The sequence below is a fragment of the Arvicola amphibius genome, chromosome 7 (assembly GCF_903992535.2).
Source record: "Arvicola amphibius chromosome 7, mArvAmp1.2, whole genome shotgun sequence".
Taxonomy (NCBI): Eukaryota; Metazoa; Chordata; class Mammalia; order Rodentia; family Cricetidae; genus Arvicola; species Arvicola amphibius.
Genome location: NC_052053.1, coordinates 35,973,308 through 35,998,486, shown reverse-complemented (window position 1 = coordinate 35,998,486; position 25,179 = coordinate 35,973,308). Strand labels below are relative to the sequence as shown.

General features: G+C 40.1%; 2 protein-coding genes across 10 annotated transcripts in view; one reads left to right on the top strand and one right to left on the bottom strand.

Annotated features, from left to right (window-relative positions):
• The window catches only part of Gtdc1 (glycosyltransferase like domain containing 1), a 357,538-nt gene that overhangs the window by 78,033 nt on the left and 254,326 nt on the right, over positions 1–25,179 (bottom strand). The gene's annotated exons all lie outside the window — the stretch shown is intronic.
• LOC119819265 (death-associated protein 1-like) lies at positions 8,894–10,207 on the top strand. Its single transcript, XM_038337376.1, is given in 2 exon segments — positions 8,894–8,935; positions 8,937–10,207. Coding segments are annotated over 2 exon segments (312 nt in total). The 3' UTR covers positions 9,207–10,207.

Here is a 25,179-nt window from a genome sequence, read left to right as displayed (position 1 = left end):
CTAGTGCATGACAGACATGGTCCAGAAAGGAAAAGTAAAAACAGCCAGAGCACTAATGGGTGGAGGATAGGCAAGAAGACACGGTGAAGAATGATGAAAGATAAGGACTGGTACATCAGCAGGGGAGGCTTTTGCCCTTAATAATCGAAGTGAAGGGGCTTGGAGAAGTTTTGGGTCAGCAGGGGTCTGTATAAATACTCTAGCTGTGATGTGAAGAACAGCTTAGGATAAATGTGGCAGAGCCAATAATAATATATAACCTCCTCTGTTGTTTGAATCCCCTACAATAATGGCTGAAGGCAGAGTCTTACATACAAAGAGAAAAAGGAGGAAATGTCAATAGAATGGGGGGGGGGAAATTAACAGAATTTCAGAAGATGGAACGCAAATGGGTAAGTGGTGCCTGAAAACATACGAGGCCAAACACGTGGCTCAGGAAGAGTGAGTATACACAGGTATAAGGCTGCTATCCAAGAAGCTGCTCGTGGTGCCGTAGAAGCTCTGAAAGGATCAAGAACTGGCTACTCTGGGGCTCATGGAGGCACTGTTGAGAAGTAGAACAGAGCATAACTGACAGTCATTCTGTGTAAAGTAATGCCAAAACCTCTTCCGTCAACCAGCTCCATTGCCAGCTTCCATGTCAAGAACAGAAAATAGGATCTCTAACTAGTGGTATTGGATAGAGACCAGGCAAGGACCAGGCAGGGCAAGGGTGAGTCAAATGTAAGAACAGAAACCCATTCTCCCGTGGCTTTCTAGTAACCATTTCCCATTTGATGCCCAGACAGCTTGAGATATGCTTCTAGGAGATTGTCCAAGCTTTTCTCTGGAAACCAACTGGACTGACCAAGAGAAACTCTTAGTGGTGACTCAAAAAAGAAGTTGACCTCTGTTTCACTGAAGAGAATAGTCGCAAGTGAACAAATTCCAGCTCTAAAGAACTAATCATCTTTTTAGGTCTTTTTTTTTGTTTTGTTTTGTTTTTTTGTTTTTTCGAGACAGGGTTTCTCTGTGGCTTTGGAGCCTGTCCTAGAACTAGCTCTGTAGACCAGGCTGGTCTCAAACTCACAGAGATCCACCTGCCTCTGCCTCCCGAGTGCTGGGATTAAAGGCGTGCGCCACCATTGCCCGGCTATCTTTTTAGGTCTTGCTGTAAAATATGAATGGATATAAACGATGCTAGAAAAAAACATTTTAAAAAAGATTTAATCTTATGTGTATTTGATTGAATGTATGACCACATGCGCATGGCTACCCACAGATGCCAAAAGAGGTTTCAGATCTGAGTCACCTGATAAATATACTGGGAACTGAACTCTGGCCTTCTGGATGAACATGATGGCTCTTAAATAAGAAGCCTTCTCCCCAGCCCCTGAGGAAACCTTTTAACAGAAAATAAACAAGACAAAGAAAACAAGTGGATAAATATAACTCTGAGAAAAAACTGTTACAATGTGGAGAACAAAAGGAAACAAAAAAATTCTATAGTAAGTGTCATAATACTAACATTTTACATCCATAAGAAGAAAACCAAAATATAATAGGAGAGTCATTCAAAACCAAACCAAAACAAAACTAATAATTTGAAATATTATAGGTGTAGGGAGGGTAGTCCAGTGGTTAAAGTGCAGGCCAAGCAAATGGCTGGGCAGGAGTGTGTATCCCCAGAGAACCATAAGAGCTGACTTGGCTTGTCAGTTCATCTGTAATTCCAGCCTACCAGGGTGGAGAAAAGGTACCCAGAAGAAGCTGCCTAGCTAGACGAGCAATATCCTTGAGCTCAGGAGGAAGAAAGATTGAGAATGATTTCCATCATCAACTTTTGGTCTCTACATGTCTGTGAATATAGCATAGCCACACACAGTGAAAGCAATGGAAATTACACACACACACCTCATACACATACATATGAGAAATTGAAAAAAAGAAAAAAATTACATGAAGAAAAAAATCAGAGTTGGAGGAACTGAATGAGAAAAACATTGTGGGGGCAATAAGCAAAGAAACAATACAATAGTTTTGTATTGATGAGATAGAGTGCCCAACTAAAGGAAGGAGAAGAAAATTCATTCAATAGTTTCAAAATACTTTGGTAAAATCTAAAATTCTTGTACCTTTCTAGTGATGGTAGTGCATGCCTGTACTCCTAGCACATGACAGTCTGACCAAAGTGAATACAGGGGAAAGGGGAGACAAGTCACAAAAACAAAACAACCCACAAAAATGTGAAGAGAGCTAAATAAAGCAACATCCCAATAGCAAGAAGTTTTAAGGTAATGCATATTTTTAAAAAACAAAAAATTCAAAACATAAAAAATGAAAAATTTTATCAATGGTGGGTGCTGAGGAGGTTATGAGGCTTGGAGATGAAGTCTGGGAATAGGAAATTTGGTATTTATTTTGAAATATCTCTTGTTTTCTGACCTTGTAAAGTGAAAACATGTATACTTTGAGAATTTAATAACTGATGGGCATTTGATGTAAAGAATACTAAATTATCTAATTTTTCCTTCTTTATCTCCTATTTGACATGTGATAGATTATTACCTTTCAAAATCTTAACATCTCTTTTTGACTATCAATCTCTTCTTCTATGAAGAACGTGAGGAATTAACTTTCAGGCACTGCTCAAAAATGTCTAGGAAGAACTATAGACATACAAAAAATAGAGCCTAGGTAAGAGAATTGACTCCAGATTTGATCCTCCAGACAAACCACCAATAGCTCTTCCAATTTGGAGATGTTCATGGTATTGTGCAACCAGCATGTTTCACAGAGGGCACACCTAAATGCAAATGTTTTTATGTTCATGTCATTAGGAGAACACAAACTGTAATAGTGTACTGTCTACAAGATGTACCAGTGCAGTGGTGGCATAGACTCTGTGGGGATAACAAAGCATTATCTGATTTGACTAAAGGCCCACCCCACAAGGTGGAACCCATACCTGACACTGCTTGAGGGATCAACCAGAGACTTGATATTTCAGGGACTGGGGATAAAATGAAATATCAGTGTTCTACTAAAGGAACACAACAATAAAATGACTCCTAATGATATTCTGCTATCAGTGCCTCGCTCAGCCATCATCAGAGACACTTCTACCTGTAGCAGATGAGGAAATACAGAGACCCACAGCCAGACAGTATGCAGAGAATGAGAGACCATGGGACACTCAGTCCAAAACCTGATATCACCATCAAATTCCTCCCCCCCCCCCCCAGGGTTCAGGGAACCCCTTAGAAGAGGAAGAGAAACAAAACAAAAACCAAACCAAAACAAAACAAAACCAACAAAACAAAACCCCTCTAAGAGCCAGAGGAGATGAAGGACATCAACAGCAACAATCCATTTAAGAACTCAGAGACTGATATGTATACACTGGTCTCCATCAGGTGGGGCCCCAGAGCTGAAGGGGAGTGGATACAAGTCACTACCCCTAATCCAGAGGCTATCTGCAATTGGTAACCAGTACAAAGTAAAATTCATTTTTCTCTGCAGGAGTTTCACTGGGAAGACTAACTACTCTTAAAAGCAGACTACATGCCCAGCAGTAGACAGGGAACAGAACAAGCACAGCAGCATCTTTGGATGTTCTTAGTCTCATAATCTCTTGTAAGGGATTTTTCTTTTTTTTAAAAGATCCTCCACCTCACTCCCTCTCCCCACCTCTCTCATCTACAGGTCCTTTGTACAGATACTATGGCTTCCATTCTAGTGTTTTTATGTTATTCCTCAGTGTGCAAATGAGTGGGTCTCTGCATCTATATCTGTTCCGTGTGCCTTTTCTTGGGCTCTTTTCTTTCTGCTTATTTTGTACTGTTTCAGTGTGCTTGTTTTTGTTTTATCTTATTATATTATATTCCTTTAGATGCCTTTGTTTTCTAATAAAAGACAGAAAGGGGATGAATCTGGACTGAAAGGAAGGTGGAGAGAAACAGAGAAATAAAGGGAAGGGAAAACATTGTATGAGAAAAAAAAATCTATATTCAACAAAAGAGGAAGGAAAAATCAGACATTTCAGCATGAGGTGACTTTCCCTCCTCTAAGCTTATTATTATTGTCAAGTAATTAGTTACTGTGTGTGTGGCGGCAGGAGGGAGAGCTGGCTGAATGGTGCACATGTGAAGGTCAGAGGAAAACTCTGTGGAGCCCATCTTCTCCTTCCACCATGTGAGTCTGAAGGTTGAGCCTTTACCCAAAGAATCACCTCACTATCCCTCAACCTTGTGAAATAAATATAGTGTTGATTGCTTCCAGTTCGCTGCAACGCACGTCCTCTTTCAGGATGTGAAAATTATGCTGAGGCTCAACATTATTTGCAGAAGAAATTTTACTTTTCACCTTGAAACATCCTTCCTTTGAATAGTGGGTTTATAAATACACCAAATCCTTTCACGAGGGTCACTGCTTTCCTTAAGCAGTGTCCTGTGTCACAGGCACAGAAAGGTACAATATGTCTTTAAACACTAATGTCAATATAAACTGAAACTTTATCTTTAGTACATATGTATTAAAAAAGTAACTACTTAATGAAGATAGCAACTCAAGGAATTTGAATATAAGCTTAAGCAATCATTTTACAATTTAGCTATATTGAAAGCCTGCTTTTTATGAGCTGTATCACCTGAAATATTAATAATCTCATTTCTATACAGGTGATACTTCAATCATGTCTACCGGGGCATAACTGAGCCCTAAAAGTATCACAATACAGGTTATTCTAGAACTGAAAGTTAGTTTGGGAGTACAGACAGCAAATGGCCAGATGGCCCTGCAGTAAATTGCTGAAAGCCATTTAAAACCAATCCATGTGGAGATGTATTCCAACAGAGCACTATAGGCAACAAGCCAAGGAGATACCAAAAGATTGCGACAATATCTTTGTTAGCCATAAATAACATTTCAATTTTATAGAACTCAAGTTAAAACAAATCTTGTTCTTTACCTCCCAGTGGTAAACACGTGAAGCAAATCAAGTGTGTAACCTACTAAAGCTATGGTGCCATTAGATACTCAGGAGCGGCTGCTAGTGAGCGGGGAGGAAAGGCTTTGCACGCACTCCTCTATAGTCTCCTCCAGCTTGACTGACTCTGTCTACTGATGTGCAGTGTGGGAACTTCAGTTATATTTTATTTAGGTACTTTGCATACATGACATAAAAAGAAGTGAGTTGGCTGAAGGGTAATTATTGCTTGATGGAAGAATATAAGAGTACAAACAGCACAGCTATAGTTACTGTTTAAGCAAACTCAGCTCTTCATTGCTGCTATGCGATGCAAATGGTATACAAAATACAGATCATTAAAGACCAACTGCCATACCATCAGTAAAGAGAATGAAGACCTGCTATGCAGTATTATCAGATATATTGAATTTGTTGTCACTAAGATCAACAAAATACTACTTCGAAGGACTGCACACTGTGGCATGGAAACAGCTTTGCAATACAGAACACTCTTCTTACATACTGCACTGAAATAGGGTTACACCTCTGGAAGAAAGGGATAGCCATTTATTGATTACCTAAGGCCACAATTGAAAAAGCTACTACACTGATCAGAAAGCATCTGTGATAAGTGAAAATTTACAACACAAAACTAACTCTATATTAAGAACTTTCCCTGGCAGCTTACATCCCTATGCTGAAGATTATACGTTCAGGGGTAGGAAGAGAGTTAGGTACAGCCCTTCAGGACTTGCTGATGGCCAATCACTTTCTACCAGCCTCAATGAGAGGAGGGTGAAGGCTGGGGAGGACAGCATATGCAGCAGATCCACTCCATGGGGAGGGCCAGGTAAGCAGCCTGCCTTTGATTTCCCCAGGAGGATAACTGCCACACTGCTCAAACTTAACAGTTTGGATGTTCCTATTCCAGCAATACAGTACAGGGAATTCTTAGAAGCTCAGAGTGGAGAGAGAGGGAGGGGGAGGGAGAGGGAGAGGGAGGGGGAGGGGGAGGGGGAGAGAGAAAGAGAGAGAGAGAGAGAGAGAGAGAGAGAGAGAGAGAGAGAGAGAGAGAGCGAGCAAGAGAGACAGCATGCATAGTTTCCACAGCTTTCTGGCTTTTACTTTCTTCTATCTATTACTTTTTTGCCTATCCCACACTACAATCCAGGCAAAGAGATACCGGTGTCAGTCGTGTGAAAAAACAAAACACTTTGATTTAAGACATCAAAAGTGTCATAAAGGCAAGCGAAATGAAACCTGAAGAACTACAAGGGACATGCAAACACACACACAACAGCAGGGCTCATGGTCGGCTTGGCCATCCACTCTGTAGCTGGTGACAAAGCAATTCAATAAGCATCTAAGATTTCCAGTTTTCTCATTTGCAAAGGGAGGCTAATACTTTTCTCAGATCTGGGAAGAGCTAAATAGGTTCTTCCTCCATTCTGTCTGTATGGTCATAATTTACCATAATAAGAATGTGTTACCTACATGGGGAACATACACCAACTATTTCAATTAAAATGGAAGAATGAAAGCAGCTGCGAATCACTGCCAACCTTAGTGGGCAGGGGAAGGTAGCAGCATGCTTCTTGAATTAGGGGGTGATTATTTAGCTTAGCTTCTTATATGTGGTGTCACTCAGAGCTACAGAAAAAGCAAAAACATTCTCTTCCAACAGAGACAAGGGCCATCTGGTCATTCATTGATGGAAATAAATATCCAAGGATGAATTGTGTTTGCACTGACTGGTATGTGTGCACACAAGGCATGCAAAAGACATAAAAGCCTTAGAACACATCCACAAGATCAATCAAGATTTTGTTTTGCAGTTTCGTGCCATGGCGTCATGTCAGGTTTCAGTTGTTTACTGTATCACCTCATTTACCCTAATGAAAAATTACTCGTAGGACTCAGTTTCCTTACTGGCATCACTATTCATTTTGAGCACAATTTTACTTTAAAAAGGGAATGGAAAGATACTGATGTCATTGTCAGATGAAGCAAAACCACATGAGAGGCCCGGACTCTGGCGCTCATTTATTAGATAGAAGTCTGGGGAAGAAGCTCGGGGACGTATGTGTCACAGCATTTTCAATGGCCGCCCTCCACAAACAAGGCTGGTTTACAAGGGAGGAACACATAAGATAGCAGGGGTTTCAGTTTTTAAACTACATCACTGAGTACACATTTGCTTCTAAACTTTAAAGCAGTGCTGAATTGCATTTGGATAGAGTTATAGCATGGCTTTAAACACACACGCACACCCAGACACACACCATGGAGGTAATCCAGTTACTCCTGCAGCACAGATGTGCACAAGAATGCTCTAAGTGATTAAGAAGGGGCTTTAAAGTGAGCTAATTAGAAACATCTTTCTTACTATGATCAACATTGATATTAGCTCTGAGTTCTGATTGGTGGAAATTTACATTTGAATTTAGATTCCACCTTCAGAAGTAGGAACACTGGCTGCACTTGCTCCTGTGCTTTGGAACTGTCTGACTGTGAGGACCTACGGTTTGAAACTCTGTCCATCAAGTCAGTTTTGAAAATAGAATTCTGTCCACGTAATAGAACTTCTTGTAACTAGCATTAATCCTCTTGCAGAAAGAAGGACAACAACAGTCATAAGTGCAGCAGTTTAAAACCTATCTTGACAGAAAGAAATCACTGTCTTGTAATAGCAACCACTCTACTCTGCTTTGATTAACGGCACAATGCTGTCTAGAGAGGCCAGTCACAGGACTGCTGAGACAGTAAAATACAGTAATCTATGGGAACCTGTTCAGCATACTGCTTGACAAAAACAGTTTACTAATAAAGTTTCAGTTTTTCAAAATGAATGATTACAAAGGAATATGAATCCTGAGAGCTGTAATATACATGACCTTATTTTAATTCTGTTTTATTTCCATAAACCTTACAGGATACTTTCTGCATGTTAACCTAAGAATCTTTCTGCCATTGAAACTTTTAAAGTTACAGTCACATAAAGGCCCGAAGGTCAGAAGAAACTGCTTCCTATTCGTCTCACACCCTGTGACCCAAGACATCCATCCATGGACAGCACAAGTTCACCCCTACTCTCCCAGGTCCATGTTGGCAAGGTCAAGAGTATGACTTCTGTAATTAGTAAAGAATAGCTTAGTTAGGTCATCTTCTAACAAATCATTATTGTGCACTGGGAAATAATACAGAGACACTCTGAAAGACATATTCCATCATGTCTCCCCTCTAGGCTTGAAGAAGCTGATGTTAATGGCAACAGAATTTGTATAAATAACTGGGGACCTGCCATCTTGCTTTATTTGTATTTTGTTTACAGTTCCAGAGAGTTGCTAACAATCTCAAGTCAGTTTACCTTTCTCTGAGGAGTCACAGACGTCTACACATCAGGACTGGGGATGAGGCAAAGTCCCTGTAAAATGCTGCAGTACAGGGCACTGCACCACCGCATCTACAGGACCAAACTGCCTTCAGCTCAGCCTTTAGGGCCAACACAGAAAAGGTAAGGGATATCTGGTTGAAAAAAATAAAAGTTTCCCACTTACTAAATGTGAATAATCAAACTGCTATCCAGTACACATTACACATCAATAAAGCTATTTCACATCAAGATCAGCTTCTTCAGAAGGAAAACACACCTGCACATTGTGGACAATGTGACTGACGGTACTGAGAGGGGAACTCAGAAAAAATATCCCAAATTCATGACCTTCCTTGTACTTTCTTATGCTCTAAATACCTGACTGGATTTCTCATCTTGCCCTGCTGGGTATACATAACATTAGTGGCCCAAAACTTCCCCGACACCTATATGTAGCATCTGCACTATGGGTTGGTATGCAAGCTGGGAACTAGGCTAGAGATTTAAAAACATACGCACAGGCCCACCCCTCCGCCGCCGCCGCTGCCGTCGCCCCTCGAGCCAGCGGCGCCATGTCTTCGCCTCCAGAAGGGAAGCTGGAGACCAAAGCCGGACGGACACCCGCCCGCCGTGAAAGCCGGCGGAATGTGGATTGTGCAGAAACACCCACACACGGGAGATGGGAAGGAAGAAAAAGACAAAGACGAGCAAGAATGGGATAGCACCAGCCCGCCCAAACCAACAGTGTACATCTCTGGTGTTATTGCCCGGGGTGACAAAGACTTTCCCCCGGCGGCTGCACAAGTGGCCCACCAGAAGCCGCATGCCTCTATGGACAAGCATGTTTCTCCAAGAACACAGCATATCCAACAACCTCGCAAGTGACCTGCGCCCAGGCCCCAGTGCCCTTTGCAGCCGAAGCACCCAGGCCCGCCCCCTACGATGCTCCCCTGACCAAAGGAACTTGTGCTTTCCGGGCAGTTTACTAAGTTCAGAAGCCTAAGACAAAGCAAAGTGAACCCCCACGATCTCAGATCTCCATATTTAAAACTAGAGAGGCTCCAACTGCAAAAGTTTTCCTTGAGTCCGAGTTATGTGTCACTGAAGGGTCACCGTACCATGACCCCTCCCTCCCCCCAGAAGTGCCACTGGCAGAACATGGCGAGTCCTGAGGAAGTCCTTCCTACTGGCAATCACTTAAAGTCCTTACTCTTGGGTCCTAAAAGGAAGAAGCCACCTTGGAGAGATTTGATAAGGTTAGAAAAGCAAAACACTATGATAAGGATTTTATAAATTGTGATTTCCTGCCCTACCATACCCTGTACTGGCCCCGGTCCATGGTTGCAGAAAAGTTAAAGGGCTCCTTTAGCTGTACATAGAACCTTCTAGAGTGCTGCTCACAGAGTACTCCTGGCTGTCCCGATGCTCTGTGACCTGCAGCATCTGCACCACCAACCATTCTGGAACTATTCACCAGGCCTGTGCTATTTCACTGAAGGAGGGGCCGGCTCCTTGAATCTTATGATCAACTTGGTATCCCGGGAGTGGGCCTAACAGGGAGCAGGACATACATACACCTCGAGACCCTGTTTGGTCAGTCTCTTCGTTCTTAATTACTGAAGGCCTCTTCAGTACCAAGAACCAAGGCTCATACTAGAGACCCAGGCTTGGGTGCAGCACTGCCATGGAACCCACAGCCTTGCTCTGTCCTATGGGACCAAATATAGGAAAGACCTTAGAGCAGGTAACACCAGGTCCCCTGTGCAGACCTTCTTCCCTTCTGGTACCTAACTCCTGAAACGTCCATAGTCCCTTTTAGTTCAACAACCTGAGGGGCCGCCCATGTTCCGTGTACTCTGAGCTATCCCTGGTGTGCCTCTGTGGGCTCTAGGCAGGTGGATCTCTGTGAGTTCGAGACCAGCCTGGTCTACAAGAGCTAGTTCCAGGACAGGCTCCAAAGCCACAGAGAAACCCTTTCTCGAAAAACCAAAAAAAAAAAAAAAAAAGAAAAAAAAGAAGTAAAAATGTGAAAATTCTGACATTAAAAGAGAATATATGGATAAGGAGCAAACGGTACTGCACAGGAAATCTTTGTCAAACCCATCAACAAGCTTTCAAAAACTGATTTACTTATTTTTATTTTATGTGTACTGATGTTTGTGTGCATGTGTCTTTGTGAGGGTGTTGGAGTTCCCAGAACTGGGGTTACAGACAGTTTTGAGTTGGCAGGTTGTGGGAATTGAACTGGTCCTCTGGAAGAGCAACCAGTGCTCTTAACCACTGAGCCATCTCTCCAGTATCCACTAAGAAGTTATTAAGACACATTTTAGAAGCAAGAGAGGGGAAAAAAAGAACACTGTATTGGCAATCGCAAAATCTGAAAGCATTTGGAGGATAAAACAGCAAATGGTAAAAATGCTCAGAAGTTTTAAGACAAAACAAAGGCAAAGTAAAAAGGTTAAAAAGTGGGGCTCAAGAGTCCTGTGAATCAAAACAGAAGCTAAACAAGGGACGGGCTTAACTTGCAGATACCCCATATGTACCAGGCGGGGTGTTTATCACTGCTAGTCATGCAGTAAGGGACTATAACCACCTAGGGCAAACTTGGGAGAATGAAGATTCCATATGAAAATCCTGGTTTTGACCACTTTGCAAGCCTCAGGTTCCTCACAGGAGAAATAGGAGAATTGCTGTCAATTTTCATACAGTCCAGAGCAGAAAGACTTGAAGATGTAAAAGATATAAAAATGAGGTATAAAAATTACAGACTAAATGTTAAGATTTTTAATATAAATGCTATTGGTAATAATAAATTTTGGTCAAAGTGAAAATCTGCTATTGAATAAAAGAGATTTGCTCAAATTGAGCCACACATTAAACAAAGATGACAATATCTAGCTTGCAGATTCTAAAGGGTAGATGTTCCCTGGAGAAAATGGAGAAAGTCATGGTGGTATTGTTTTGTTTTGTATTTTGAAATGTACTCCAGACTGCAGACAATACAGAAGACATGGTTTGAAAGGAGAAATTACAAAACTGGAAGAGAAGTAGCATGAAGAAGGGCTGGGGACTTCAACCATGAGGACACCATCTGGAAAGATTGCTTGGCAAAAATACAACATTAGATAAATTCTTGACTTACTTTGCTAAAAGTTTAAGTTCAAAGAAGGCAGATGATCCCAGCAGAGAAATGACTTTCCTGGACTTTCATCAGTCAGACTGCAATGGAGGCTGCATATCGGGTGGGGAAATTAACAGGAATTTGAAGCAATAGTAGCTACTGAGCATCAGAAAACTTTTGAAAGGAGGTAAAATGAGACTAAATAGCATTTGATATATGCACAGGTTGGAGAAGAATGTCAAAACCCCGAGAAAGAAATCAGTGTTATCATATGTCAAAGGCAGTGCAGGAAGTACAGGTGAGTGTGGCCATGATTAGTGGCTACTTCCAGAAAACTTCTAAAATCAAAATAAAAAATTGTTGCTTTAGTTTTCAACACCTCTAGAAACAAATGTGTGGCGTTAGTTTTACCGACAATAGAATTCTACTCCAAACGGATATTCTACAGTTTGATTTAATTCTGCCACTATTTATTGACCTGGAGATTGTATAGGATCCCTGAGGTTAAGTGCTCAGTACCAGAAGATGGCCTAACTTTAGATGCCCAGTCTAGGCATGAGGTACTTCTAACCAAAGGGCTACAAACTAGAAGGTGTGACATTCATTCTTTGGATTGATAACTGCCAGGATGGTGTACAGAGAACAGGAAAAACATTAAGTTCTTAGACTGCTGGGTTAATGTGAAACTCAGGGGGATACAGTGAGGGATAAGTAAAACTAAGACCTTCAGAAAAATCCATGTGGACAAGTATCACTTCAGAACCCCCTTCCTCCAGAAAGTTAAAATGCAGATATACTTTATGTGAGGAACACTGCTTCTACTAGACACCACAGGCTAACAAACAAAAAGCATGTTGACAGGAATGGGTTAATTCCATTGGATTTGTTGGTTGGTGAATTTCAATAGACTCCTAAACATTACAGGCTATTTTCAATGCTCTTGATAACCTCTAGAACTTGATAGTAAGACCTTATTGCTGAAGACAACACATACTTGAGTCACAGAACATAGAGGAGTCAAGTTGGTACTGACCTGGAAATTTCATCCTTACGAGATAGCCTTCACAGTGTTAGAAGGTACTGTGAATGTTGGAAGAGGTAAAAAGCAATCATCAATCTTATCTACTTGTGAACCTTGTAAGCTCTAATAATGACTGGCCCAGTAGGACATGCCCACTAGTGCAATAGTGGCACAACTCTCCTAAGAGTAACCAACCCATTTTCAAATTGGATGTATGCACTACTCCACAAGATGAAACCCGTGCCTGTGCCATTACTGGGTTAAAGCACAAATAGCTTAACAGGTCATATGCTCTTAGAGACAACTTATTACTATAATTTTTGCTAAATGGCATAGTATTATACAACTCCTAATGACATAATTATACCGATAGATAAGTGCATTTCTCAATCCTCATCAGAGAAGTGTAAGTTTGCAATTAATAGAGATTAATGTAGAGACTCACAACTGGTCAATGTGCAGAGAATAAAAGACAGCAGAATATCCAGGTCGAAGAGAAATATAGATACATACAGCACTCTCTCCTCCCAAGGCTCAGGAATCATTGGGAAAAGGGAGCAGTGAGTATTAGAGCCAGAGGCAGTGGATGACTAGTAAAAAATAATATTTTCTGGATACAGAAGGACAGCTATACAAAATCACATTGGTTGTGACAGCATGCACAAAACCTTTGCAAGCACAAGCTAGATCAAATCGAGAGGAGACTTGGGCATGGAGCTCCACCTCTAGCTAAGGAACTACTGGCAACAGTTAGCTGTTGGGAAAGCTCCTAGTAACTCAACCATGTTCTAGTGGAAAGCCATACATTCAAGAATATTTGGACACACAAATTACTATGGATGGGTTAAAAAAAGAGAAGATATCACACAAAGTTGGGTGAGTAGGTAAGGGGAGGTGGGTATGGGAAGTGTCAGGAGAAGGAGGTAAACATGACCAAAATGCAGGATGTGAATTTCTCCAAGAACTAGTAACAAAATACTTTAAAACAACAGCAGAAACAAATCACATAGTTGACTCCTATGGCAGCCAGTAGGGGTACTCTTATTCTTAATGATTTTCTGAAAGTTGCTATACTAACCTACATCCATGCTTGATTTTAAGAGACTTGCTATAAAAAAAAAAAAGACTCCTTTACTATCATGGCTTCCACTACTTCAGATATCCTGCCAGTGAGCACTAAGCCACCGGATAATGAAAGAGTCTGGTATTACTTCTTATTACCACATTACAGTGGAGCAGGGCTCTCTAGACAGTACTGCCAAGCCTGACTTGCAGAATTCAGCAGAACTCTGCAGTGCCAGCAAACTGGGGATCTCATACATACTTCACACAGCTCTGTACAACGGTTAAGAAAATTTGGACACACAAATTACTATGGATGGGTTAAAAAAAGAGAAGATATCACACAAAGTTGGGTGAGTAGGTAAGGGGAGGTGGGTATGGGAAGTGTCAGGAGAAGGATTAAATCTAGCTGATTAAATCTAGCTGCCTCACGGCCCACGGTGCTGCAGCTCCAGTCCCATCTTAGTAGTTGAGCTGCAGCATCGTGTATTATGCCTGGGACTGAAACCATTATTCGTGTGGTTTAGCACTGACCTTAAGACACGTTAGTGCTGTAAATGCCTAGTTCTTTTGCAACTGATATTGAAAGAGAATGAGAAAAAGAGGCTTTTTGAATATCTACTTGGCATTATATTCTACCTTGCATCCATTTTTGTAGCATATTTTCTTGAAAATGGAAAAAAACTTTTTAAAAAATTTTCTTTCATTTTTTTTAAAAAAAAAACAAACTATCTTTTTTTTTTCATTTTACATACCAATCCCAGTTCCCACTCCCTCTCCTATTCCCATTCCTTCCAATTATACCCATCCCACACTCCCCATCCACTCCTCAAAGAGGGTAAGGCACATTGCTTTGAGGAAGGTCCAAGTCCCTCCCTACTATAGCTAGACTGAGCAAGGTATCCATCCAAAGAGAATAGGTTTCCAAAAAGCCAGTAAAAGCAGTAGGGATAAATCCTGGTGCAACTGCCAGTGGTCTCACAGTCTGCCCCAGCCATGCAACTGTCATCCACATTCAGAGGGACTAGTTTGGACCTATGCTGGTTCCTTCCCTGTCCAGCTGGAGTTGGCAAACTGTTTCAGTGGGTGACCCATCAAGGTCTTGACCTCTTTGCTCATATTCTTACTTCTCCTACTCTTCAACTGGATGTTGGGAGTTCAGTCCAGTGCTCCATTGTGGGTCTCTGCCTGTTTCCAACAGTTGCTGGATGAATGTTTTATCATGATATTTAAGGTATTTATCAGTCTAACTACAGGGCAAGGCCAGTTTGGGCACCCTTTCCTCTATTGCTTAGGGTCTTAGCTGGGTCATCCTTGTGGATTCCTGGGAATTTCTCTAGTGCCAGGTTTCCTGCTAGTCCCATAATGGCTCCCTCAATGAAACTATCTCTTTCCTTGCTCTTCGTTTCTGTCTTTCCTCCATCTCAACTATTTCATTCCTTCAAGTTCAATCCCCCCCACCACTTCTTGGCTCCTCTTTCCCTTCTGTCCTCCCTTCTCCGCCGACCCCATGCTCCCAATTTTGTCAGGCGATCTTGCCTATTTCTCCTCTCCAGGTGAATCTCTGTACAATTTTCTTAGGATTCACCTTGTTACTTAGCGTCTTTAGGTCATGAACTATAGGCTCAATATCCTTTGCTTTACAGCTAGTATCCACTTACGAGTGAGGACATACCATGTTCATCTTTCTGGGTCTGGGTTACCTCACTCAGGATGTTTTTTTTTCTAGTTCCATGCATTTGCATGCAAATTTCAAGATGTCATTGTTTTTTGTTTTTTGTTTTTTTTTTTCCGCTGTGTAGTACTCTAATGTGTAAATGTGCCACATTTTCTTTATCCACTCTTCGGTTGAGAGGCATCTAGGTTGTTTCGAGGTTTTGTATATTACAAATAATGCTGCTATGAACATATCTGAACAAATGTCCTTCTAGCATCTGAGCATTTTTTGGGTGTATGCCCAAGAGTGGTATTGCTGGGTCCTGAGTTAGTTTGATTTCCAGTTTTCTGAGAAACCACCATACTGATTTCCAAAGTGGTTGTCCAAGTTTGCATTCCCACCAACAATAGATGAGTGTTCCCCTTATTCCACATCTTCTCCAGCATAAGCTCATTGATGTTTTTGATCTTAGCCATTCTGATTGATGTAAGATGGTATCTCAGAGTTGTTTTGGTTTGTATTTCCCTGATGGCTAAGGATGCTGAATATTTCCTTAAGTGTCTTTCAGCCATTTGAAATTCTTCTGCAGAGAATTCTCTGTTTAGTTCTGTACCCCATTTTTTAATTGGGTTATTTGGAATTTTGATGTCTAATTTCTTGACTTTTTATATGTTTTGGCCACAACATCCTGAACGTGCCTAATCTCAGCTGATCTCGAAAGCTAAGCAGGGTCGGGCCTGGTTAGTACTTAGATGGGAAAAAAAAACTTTTAAAAATTGAAGTTGTCAGAGAAACCCTGTCTCGAAAAACCAAAAAAAAAAAAAAAAAAAAAATTGAAGTTGTTGGTGTCCCTTAGACCTGCTAAAATCACTTTAGTGGATGTTTTAATTTTTAGTACAGTTGAAAGCTAATAGTGCTCTGAAAATACTTCCATGTCCTTCAAATTACCTGGTGCCTGAGGTACAGTTTGGCAATGGTTTATTTTTGTTTTAAGAGGCTAAGCAGTTGAGAATAACCATCTTAGTGACAGTTTAAAACAAGCTTATTTTTCCTTAAGGTGAGTTCCCAGCATTCACTGACAAAGACATGTGTCTACTTTGATGGACAGCTTAGCCTTGTCTCCAATTATCTGTCATAGCAGACAGCATAGCAACCTTCGGAAGAAATCGGGTTAAACTCAAATGCAATGAAGATATCCTATGCAGTTTAAAGAATATACCATAAGATAGATTTCATTTCCCTACTTAATGGCTTATTTATTAAAAAATCATTAAAATTTTTATTTAGTATAACATTTAAAATTATAAAAAAAAGACTATGGCCATTTTCATAACATGAAAAGATTGCCACTGAGACTCTATATGTCAAGTACAAAGAAAATGATGGGGTAACAGCCCACAGTGGAATTTTATTTAATATTTGACAGATGTGTAGAACCTCTGAGGCACATACCTGTCAAGTTTCAAAGAGGTCAATAATATGGATGTTAAAAAAGGTTTAAAAATCCTTCATCTCAATATTTGTCAGAAGTCAACTTCTGAAAATAAAATTAAACGAAACGCCACACAACGCCATTAATAGTTTTGCTAAATGGCATTAAAAAAGGGCATTCGTGAATGCATGGGTTAACACCATCATACATCCGTTCCTTCCTAACTTTACTCCTATTTCATCAGACTATTCACAGCTTTAGCTGGACTCCCTTTGTGTTGTATGTAACACAGGAAAATGCCATCACAACACTTCAATAGTTACATGGCTTTATGAGAAAAACGGTTCCAAATGTTTCCTCAGACCTTCCCAACCACACCCAACAACATTATTATATTGTGTTTCCCCATTGCTCCCAATACTTAATTTGCCTCTCTTGAAATGATACTCGGATAGGAAACTTATACTTAGTAATATATATGTTGTTTCAAAAGACCTTGTGTATATGATTATTATATATGTAGGATGTCAAATAATTTATAGCTGTCCATTAATTGACAAAAAATACTCAAAAGTTTTGCTTATTAAAAATTTGAGAAATTACTTTTTGCCCCTAACTAAAGCTATCCAAATAATCATTTTATGACAACTAAATTTAACACTGAATATAGTCAAGATTTATCATAGTACATTTAAAATCACTTTAGTTAAAATATAATTACACCATTTCCTCCTCCTTTCCCATTTAACCCCTCCCAAATTCATGGCCTCTTCTTTAACCATTGCTTTTACATATACTTATAGACAAATAAACACAAAAATACAACCTAGTGAGTCTGTTCAGTGTTACTAGCATGTACGTGTCTAGGCCTGGCCACTTGGTATTGGGTAAGCAACCAGCTTACCTTGAGAAAGAATAAATTATTCTCTCTCCAGTTGTTTGCTGCTTGCAGCTTTTCATCTATGGGTGTGACCCTTGAGATTTCCCTCATCTATGTTGGAATGTCAACTGCTAGAATTGTTCAGACCTTTTCTTTAGGCAGCCATATTGTTGTGATTTAATGATTGTAGCGTTCCTATAATAGAGAGAAGGCACACTGTAACAGCAAAGTTACTGGTCCTCTGGTTCTTATAATCATTCCGTGTTCTCTTCCATAATGTTCCCCTAAAGAAGAGTTGTGCTGTTGATATATCAACTAGGACTGAGCATCCCACAGTGTTCTCTGCATTTTGACTGGTTAAGGCTTTCTGTAATGGTCTCTGTTTATTGTGAAGACAAGCTTCTTTGATGAAGAGTGATATTAATACTTATCTGTGGGGATAAGGATAAGCATTTAGAGTATAGTTAGGAATTATAATCGTTTAGGAAAGTGACATCATAGTCATATGTTATTGGCTTGGAACACAGTATCAGCAATGATACTGTTGAGTGGGCCTCAAGTCCAATTAGACAGTTGTTGGTTATTCCCAAAATATTAAGTGCTACTATTGTACCTTTAGAAATATCTTACCATACTGGTCATTTTGTATCTTGTTGCATATCTTAAGTACCTAAAATTAAATTTCTTTTTAAAAATAATAATAATGAAATATAATTTATTTTTGATGTAGTACATATTTGTAGTTCACATATACAATATGTTCTAAATCATTTACAAAAGTGAAATGTCCATATATTTCAGGAAGTTCAGTACAAGAACTACTCTTCATGTCAGTTTAACATTGGATTCTGTCCTCAGGGGCTCTTGTTACATACAGAAACCACCCTATTTTAAATGATTTTGGAGCTTTTTGTGGGGAGGTACTATGTTCAGTAAATAGCATCTGAGTAGAAGTAGCCCAAATGACCATTATTGGGAAATGATTAAACAGACTGGAAACTATACATACCATGGAAAATTACTCGGCTATAAAAGGGAATGAATAACTGAGGCATGCTAAGAACTAAGGTAAAGGAAAGAAATTAGATAGAAAAAATTCATTGTTATTCAATCCCAATTAAATGAATAACTAAATCTATACATTTAAAACACAGACTGTAGGTTGTCAATGTTTGAAAAGAGGAAAGAATGAGGAGAAACTGGATATCTGGGGTAAAATGACCTCACTTTAGAAGGATTGAAAATTTCTGAAGTACACAAAATTAGTGGATACACAAATTGTTATATAGACTTACTCTTCTTTCGCAGATGATTACTTTCATATTGTGTAAAATTCACCCCAATACATTTCATTTTATGAAAAATATTTTTGTGTCTACCCATAGTTAGGCACTGAGCAGAACACATGGAGCATGACTACACTCTGAGTGGTGTCTCCTTAGCTCTACTCAAGCAAGATCAGGTGGGGTAGCACATGAGCACATAGCATGCAAGTGAAAAGGAGAGGCTTCAGGCTTCAAGAGAAATAAACAAAAGGTAGCGTACAACCACTCTGCTCTAATTCAAAACTTCAAGAGCAATTTTTTAAAAGCTTTGATATGGGGAACACTCATCCATTGTTGGTGGGAATGCAAACTTGTGTAACCACTTTGGAAATCAGTGTGGCGATTTCTCAAGAAATTGGGAGTCAACCTACCTCAGGATCCCACAATTCCACTCTTGGGAATATACCCAAGAGATGCCCAATCATACTACAAAAGCATTTGTTCAACTCTGTTCATAGCAGCACTATTTGTAATAGCCAGAATCTGGAAACAACCTAGGTGCTCCTCAATAGAAGAATGGATAAAGAAGGTGTGGCACATATACACATTAGAGTTCTACTCAGCGGTAAAAAACAATGACATCTTCAATTTTGCATGCAAATGGATGTAAATAGAAAACACTTTACTGAGTGAGATAACCCAGACCCAAAAAGAAGAATATGGTACTTACTCAATCATAAGTGGATGCTAGCCGTAAACAAAGGACATTGAGCCTATAATTCATGAGAAGCTAAATAAGAAGGTGAACCCAAAGAAAAACATTTATCCTCCTGGATATTGGAAATAGACAAGATTGCCAAGCAAAAGTTGGGAGCATGGGGGTGGGGGTAGGGTGGGGGTGAAGTGAGATGGGGAGAGAGAAGGGAGAAGGGGAAGACTGGGGAGAGCTTGGGGGAATGGGATGGTTGAGATGGAGGAAGGGTGGATATGGGAGCAGGGAAGAAGATATCTTAACTAAGGGAGCCATTTTAGGGATGGCAAGAGACTTGGCTCTAGAGGGGTTCCCAGGTGTCCAAGGGATTTCCCCAGCTAGGTCCTTGGGCAGCAGAGGAGAGGGTGCCTGAAGTGGCCTTCTCCCATAGCCACACCGATGAATATCTTGCATATCACCATAGAACTTTCATCTGGTGATGGATGGAGAGAGAGACAGAGACCCACATTGGAGCACTGGATTGAGCTCCCAACACCCAGATGAAGAGCAGAAGGAGGGAGAACATGAGCAAGGAAGTCAGGACAGAGAGGGGTGCGTCTACCCACGGAGATAGTGGGACTGATCTAATGGGAGCTCACCAAGGCCAGATGGACTAGGACTGAACGAGCATGTGATCAAACTAGACTCTCTGAATGTGGCTGACAATGGGGGTGGACTGAGAAGCCAATGATAATGATACCGGGTTTTGGTCCTACTGTATGTACTGGCTTTTTGGGAGCCTAGTCTGTTTGGATGCACACCTTCCTAGACCTGGATGGAGGGGGGAGGGCCTTGGACTTCCCACAGGGCAGGGCACACTGACTTCTCTTAGGACTGGAGAGCGAGGGGAAGGGGGAGTGGGAGGGAAATGGGAGGATGGGAGGAGGTGGAAATTTTTAATAAATAAATAAAAACTGTAAAATAAAAAATAAAAACTTTGATATATAATAACCCACAAAGATATGTTTTAAGTAGCCATACAAATTATGCTATAATGTTGAAGAGAATCAATTTTCTTTTCTATTAACAAATTTTGTAGATACAGGCAAGGAATGCAGACAGAAAGAAAAAAACCCTGGAATTCTGGTAATTTGATGAGATGTTAAATGCTTATAATATAATAATTTAATAGTTCAATTCTCCTTTAAAATAACTTTCGATAGCTAGGTGATCTTGGATGAAAAATAAACCCATTGCTTCAGTTTAAAAAAGTGTAGTCTGACAGTCAGAAGCCCTTTCTTCAAATGTAAGACCTTAGTTAAAATAGTAGTCTCTCAGGGGCTTCATTTCTTCACAAAGAGAAGCTTGATATTATTGCTTACACATTAAATTGCAATGTCCTCGCTTGACACGTGACATCAAGAATGTTTTTCATTAGTCCCATCTTCTGCTGTCCCTAGCTAAAAAATATTTCTAATCATTCAGTGTTGTGAATATCCAATGCAGTCAACACACATCTGCACATAAACAGAGAGAGAGAGGGGGAGAGAGAAAGAGAGAAAGAGAGAGACAGAGAGAGAGACAGAGAGAGAGAGAGAGAGAGAGAGAGAGAGAGAGAGAGAGAGAGAGAGTGAAAGACAGAGAGAGGAGAAATACATGACTTGAAATGGAAAGAGAGAATTCCATTATTAGATGACATCTAATTTGAAAAGTATGCTCCAAAATTTTTCACATGTGGGCAAACGAAAAGTATACAATTTTCCCCCATAGTTACAGATATATGGCCATCACACAGACATGAGAACATATCTGCAGATTTCATGGTTATAAAGCAAGCTAATATTAATTAGTCTTATAGCTTATAGCTCAATGCCAACTGTAAAAATAGGTTTACTTCTTCAATCAATTAAAAACAAAAGTGTAATTCTATCTAGACTTAGGGAGTAATCAGAGAGTTGAGGTATTATGTTTACACATAAACAATTTATCCATTGCTGGGTATTATAACAAAAATAAGGAGCAACTATATAGCTAATATTGTTGGCAATAAAATATTTAAAAACAACCAGAAGAATAATGTCTAAAGAAACTTACAATATAAGTAGAAAGAGATAACAATACAAATCATAAAGTATGGAAAATTATTTCTTTTTAGCACATAGTTTAAAACTAATATAAATTTTAGAATTAAAAACTAACAAATAATTTCTTATTAAAATTAAGGGATGGCACATAACTTTCATTTTATAAAGGAGCACAAAATGGAGAGAAAGCTTGTGCATTATTGAACACAACACTCAGAAGAACCTGTCCCTTTATCTTCTCGCATACTTACTAAGAATGTACTTCAGTTGGCGAAACATCTCACTGGTTACTACTCTGTGACAGTTCTTCACTGCATCGTTACAGCTTCAGTTCCCCCAAACCAAACTGTTATGGGCTTAGGCTGAGCCTGAGGTATTTTGGAAGTTGTGGAACCTACAGGGCGTTAGCCTAGTGGTTGGGTGGCCTTAGAGGGACACTGGGACTGCAGACCAGTCCCTCTCTTTCCTGAGCACTACAAGGAGAGAAGTTTCCTTCACAACGCCCAACCACTGGTCAGCCCCAAGAAGACTGAATGCTCAGAAACGAGGCCAGAGTCCCCTATTCCTCCTGTGTGCTGGTTACTGTGTACTTTCTGTGAAATATATCCAGTTTCCTAAAGTCTCTGCTTTAGGTATGTCATACCTTCGGTAATCACTTCCTGATTTCTCTGTAAGTCAGTCCTCAGGTTATAATTTATATGTAAGTTAGGGCCAGCAATGAGAGTGCCACCAGCTATCTCCAACATGCTGACAGCCTTGGCTTCCTTAAATTTCTTCTAATTTACAGGACCTTTCTAAAAGGGACCCAGTGGGCTGAAAGTTTTAAAATGTGCATCTTGAAAACCACTTGATAAAATGTGATTGAAGTTACTTATTACTTGCAGAGGTATGGCTGACTTGCTAAGAAACTATTCCTCTTTAAGGAACAAGTGGCATCCAGTTAGAGTAACAAAAACAGGGAGTACATACTCTAAATTTCTAATAGCAACAGGTGATATAAGTAAAAATTTCCCATTGCTCCCATGCATATTGGTTTTACATTAAATACACCCCAGAAGAAGACAGCCAAAGTTGTTTTTTGAACATCTTCAACTTTTTAAAAGTTCAGAACAGAAATGTCCAGATCAGTTTAATTTATATGTGCTTGCTTGTGCAGGCAAAACTGGGCAGTAATATCTGTACCAGTTCGAGTAAAGCAAAGTCTCACAGCAGTATTTTAAAATAATGAGATTCTACGGATTGTTTATTATTATTTGCTTCTGCATGTGGTGGACAGCGTTTGAAAATGTTACTTTATTTCACCAGATCTATGCCATCTTCTAAAAGGAAAAGATAAAAGGACCATGGATGTTTTTTCCTGTTTTCCCTTCTTGGAAGTTTAGGACACTTGTCTGTTAGTAAAGGACACCCTTCGCTGTCTACTACCTACATCAAAAGAATGTGTGCCAGAACATTCTATGTCACTAAGGCCCTAAAAGCCCAGGGCCATAATGATAAGAGGATCCTGCAGGAGGTGTCGGAAAATCCAATAACTAGAATAAAAGAAAAGAAACAGATGGGATGAAGCAAAGTAAGAGTTTATGAGGAAAGAAGCTTAAATAGGTGATAGTCTAGGAGCCCGAAAGGGGTGGTGGTGGGGAGGGTGGCTAAAGAGGGAGACTTCAAAGAGACAAGGCAGATAGCAAACAATAGGAGCTCTCACCTGTCAAGACACTCAGAGCTCTTTGTTCAACACTGGGAAGGCAGGCCATGATTCTCAACCAGTGAGGAGGACTTATTGTCACCATTCTGCATTTTGTCTGCATCAATATGTGCCAGTAAGTTACCCTTCCTACGGTGTATTCCAATTATATTGCTATTATTGAAAACATTTTTGTATTTTAGTTGTCACACATTCAATCACTCACTCCTTTTGTCTTTAGAAAAGATTTATTGTGCTAAATGTTGTACTAAACACTATTATTGTCCTTGAAAATTTCATGACTCTCTCCACTAAATATATTCAAACATTATAAATTTGGGTATGAGGCATCTTAATACATAAGAGATAAACTGTGATGGCCAGGTTGAGTAAGAACACGTTTGGTCACAGTAAGAACAGCCGATTTCCTTGGGTGACCCCTAAACTATATAGGAAGGTGAAATGCCGTCCTCACTGAAATCAGTGCAAAGGAGAACACTTCCAGCTAGTTGTTCCCTATCCCCTCCCATACTGGGGATTAACTGCAGGGCCTTGAGCAGGACGAGCAAGTGCTGTACCCCTCAGCTATATGCCCCAGTCCTCTTTTTGCTTTGAACCTACTCTGTTGTCTAGGCAGGCCCTGAATTTGTGTTCTGTTTGTCCCACACTCAGAATGTTGCATTACAGATCTGTGCCATTGGGCCAAACTTAGGAAGACATTCAACAGTATCACTGACATTTCTTCAGGATATATAGGCTAACTCTGTAGAAACAGAAAAGATGCTAAGGACCAGGCTACCCACAGTCACTGAGACTAACTGAAGGTAAAAACTAGTAAGAAACAAGAAGGATAACACAGTAGGGGCTTGATGGCAGGCAGGCTACTCCATGGCTAATTAAAACTGCTGTGCTTGAGACAAGCAACAACAAAACAGCAACAAAACCAACCCCCCAAACAAACAAAACAAACAAACAACAAAAAAATAGTACACTGACAGAAAAAAACAACAAAAATACATGGATTAAAAAGCCCAGATATGAAGAGGCTCAGTGGTTAAGAGCATTACCCTAGGACCCACATCAGGAGGCTGAAGGTCTTAGTTCCAGAGGATCTGAAACCCTCCAACCTTGACAGGCAGCTGCATGAACATGATGCATGTAAACTCATGTAGGCACACATATATATGCACATATTTTAAAAACTATTTAAAAAGGAGTATGAAAACTTTCATTTGGATTTGGGCTTACAGGTCAGGACTACATCCCAAAATGAGCACTGCAGAGGAGCTGCGAAACCTCACCTGCTGCTGGTAAGCTTTGTTTTGTCTGCAATTGTCTAGAAAAGGCCACTTTAAAAAGACATTAAAAGATGCATTAGAATTAAAAAGTCCTATGGGTCTTCATAAAGTATCGAATGACTACTACACAGGGTTACTAGCTTCAGCTAGAATCAACCCGAGCTAAACGTTTTTAAGACAGCTCAAAACACTCTACAAGACGCTATCTCTCTATCATTCATCCACCTACTGATTCATCTGTCATCTGTCTCATACTGCCTTCATGATGACTTCTCCACAAGAAAGGCAGAGGGTGGTTAGACCTAAACACATGAAATAGACCAACAGAACAGAGATCTATCCTTAGTGCTACAGACCAATCAGGAACTAAGACACAACAAGATTATAACTATAACTTGCTAAAAGGTAGAACCAAGATATTAATGCAGATCTACCTCTTCTATAGTCAGTCCTTGCTCTTTCTACAAGAATATCATAGAACTTTTTACAGCATAAGGAACAAAGTGCAATGATGGAAAGAAATGTGGCTCATATGCTTGGAGAACCATGGATGCATCCACCAAAGTTCACTGATGGGCGTAGTCGACCGGTAAGTTAGAATTAACCAGACAAGCTCAATACAACAGAACAAGTTTAATAATTGGAAAATGGGGAAACTCACACAAC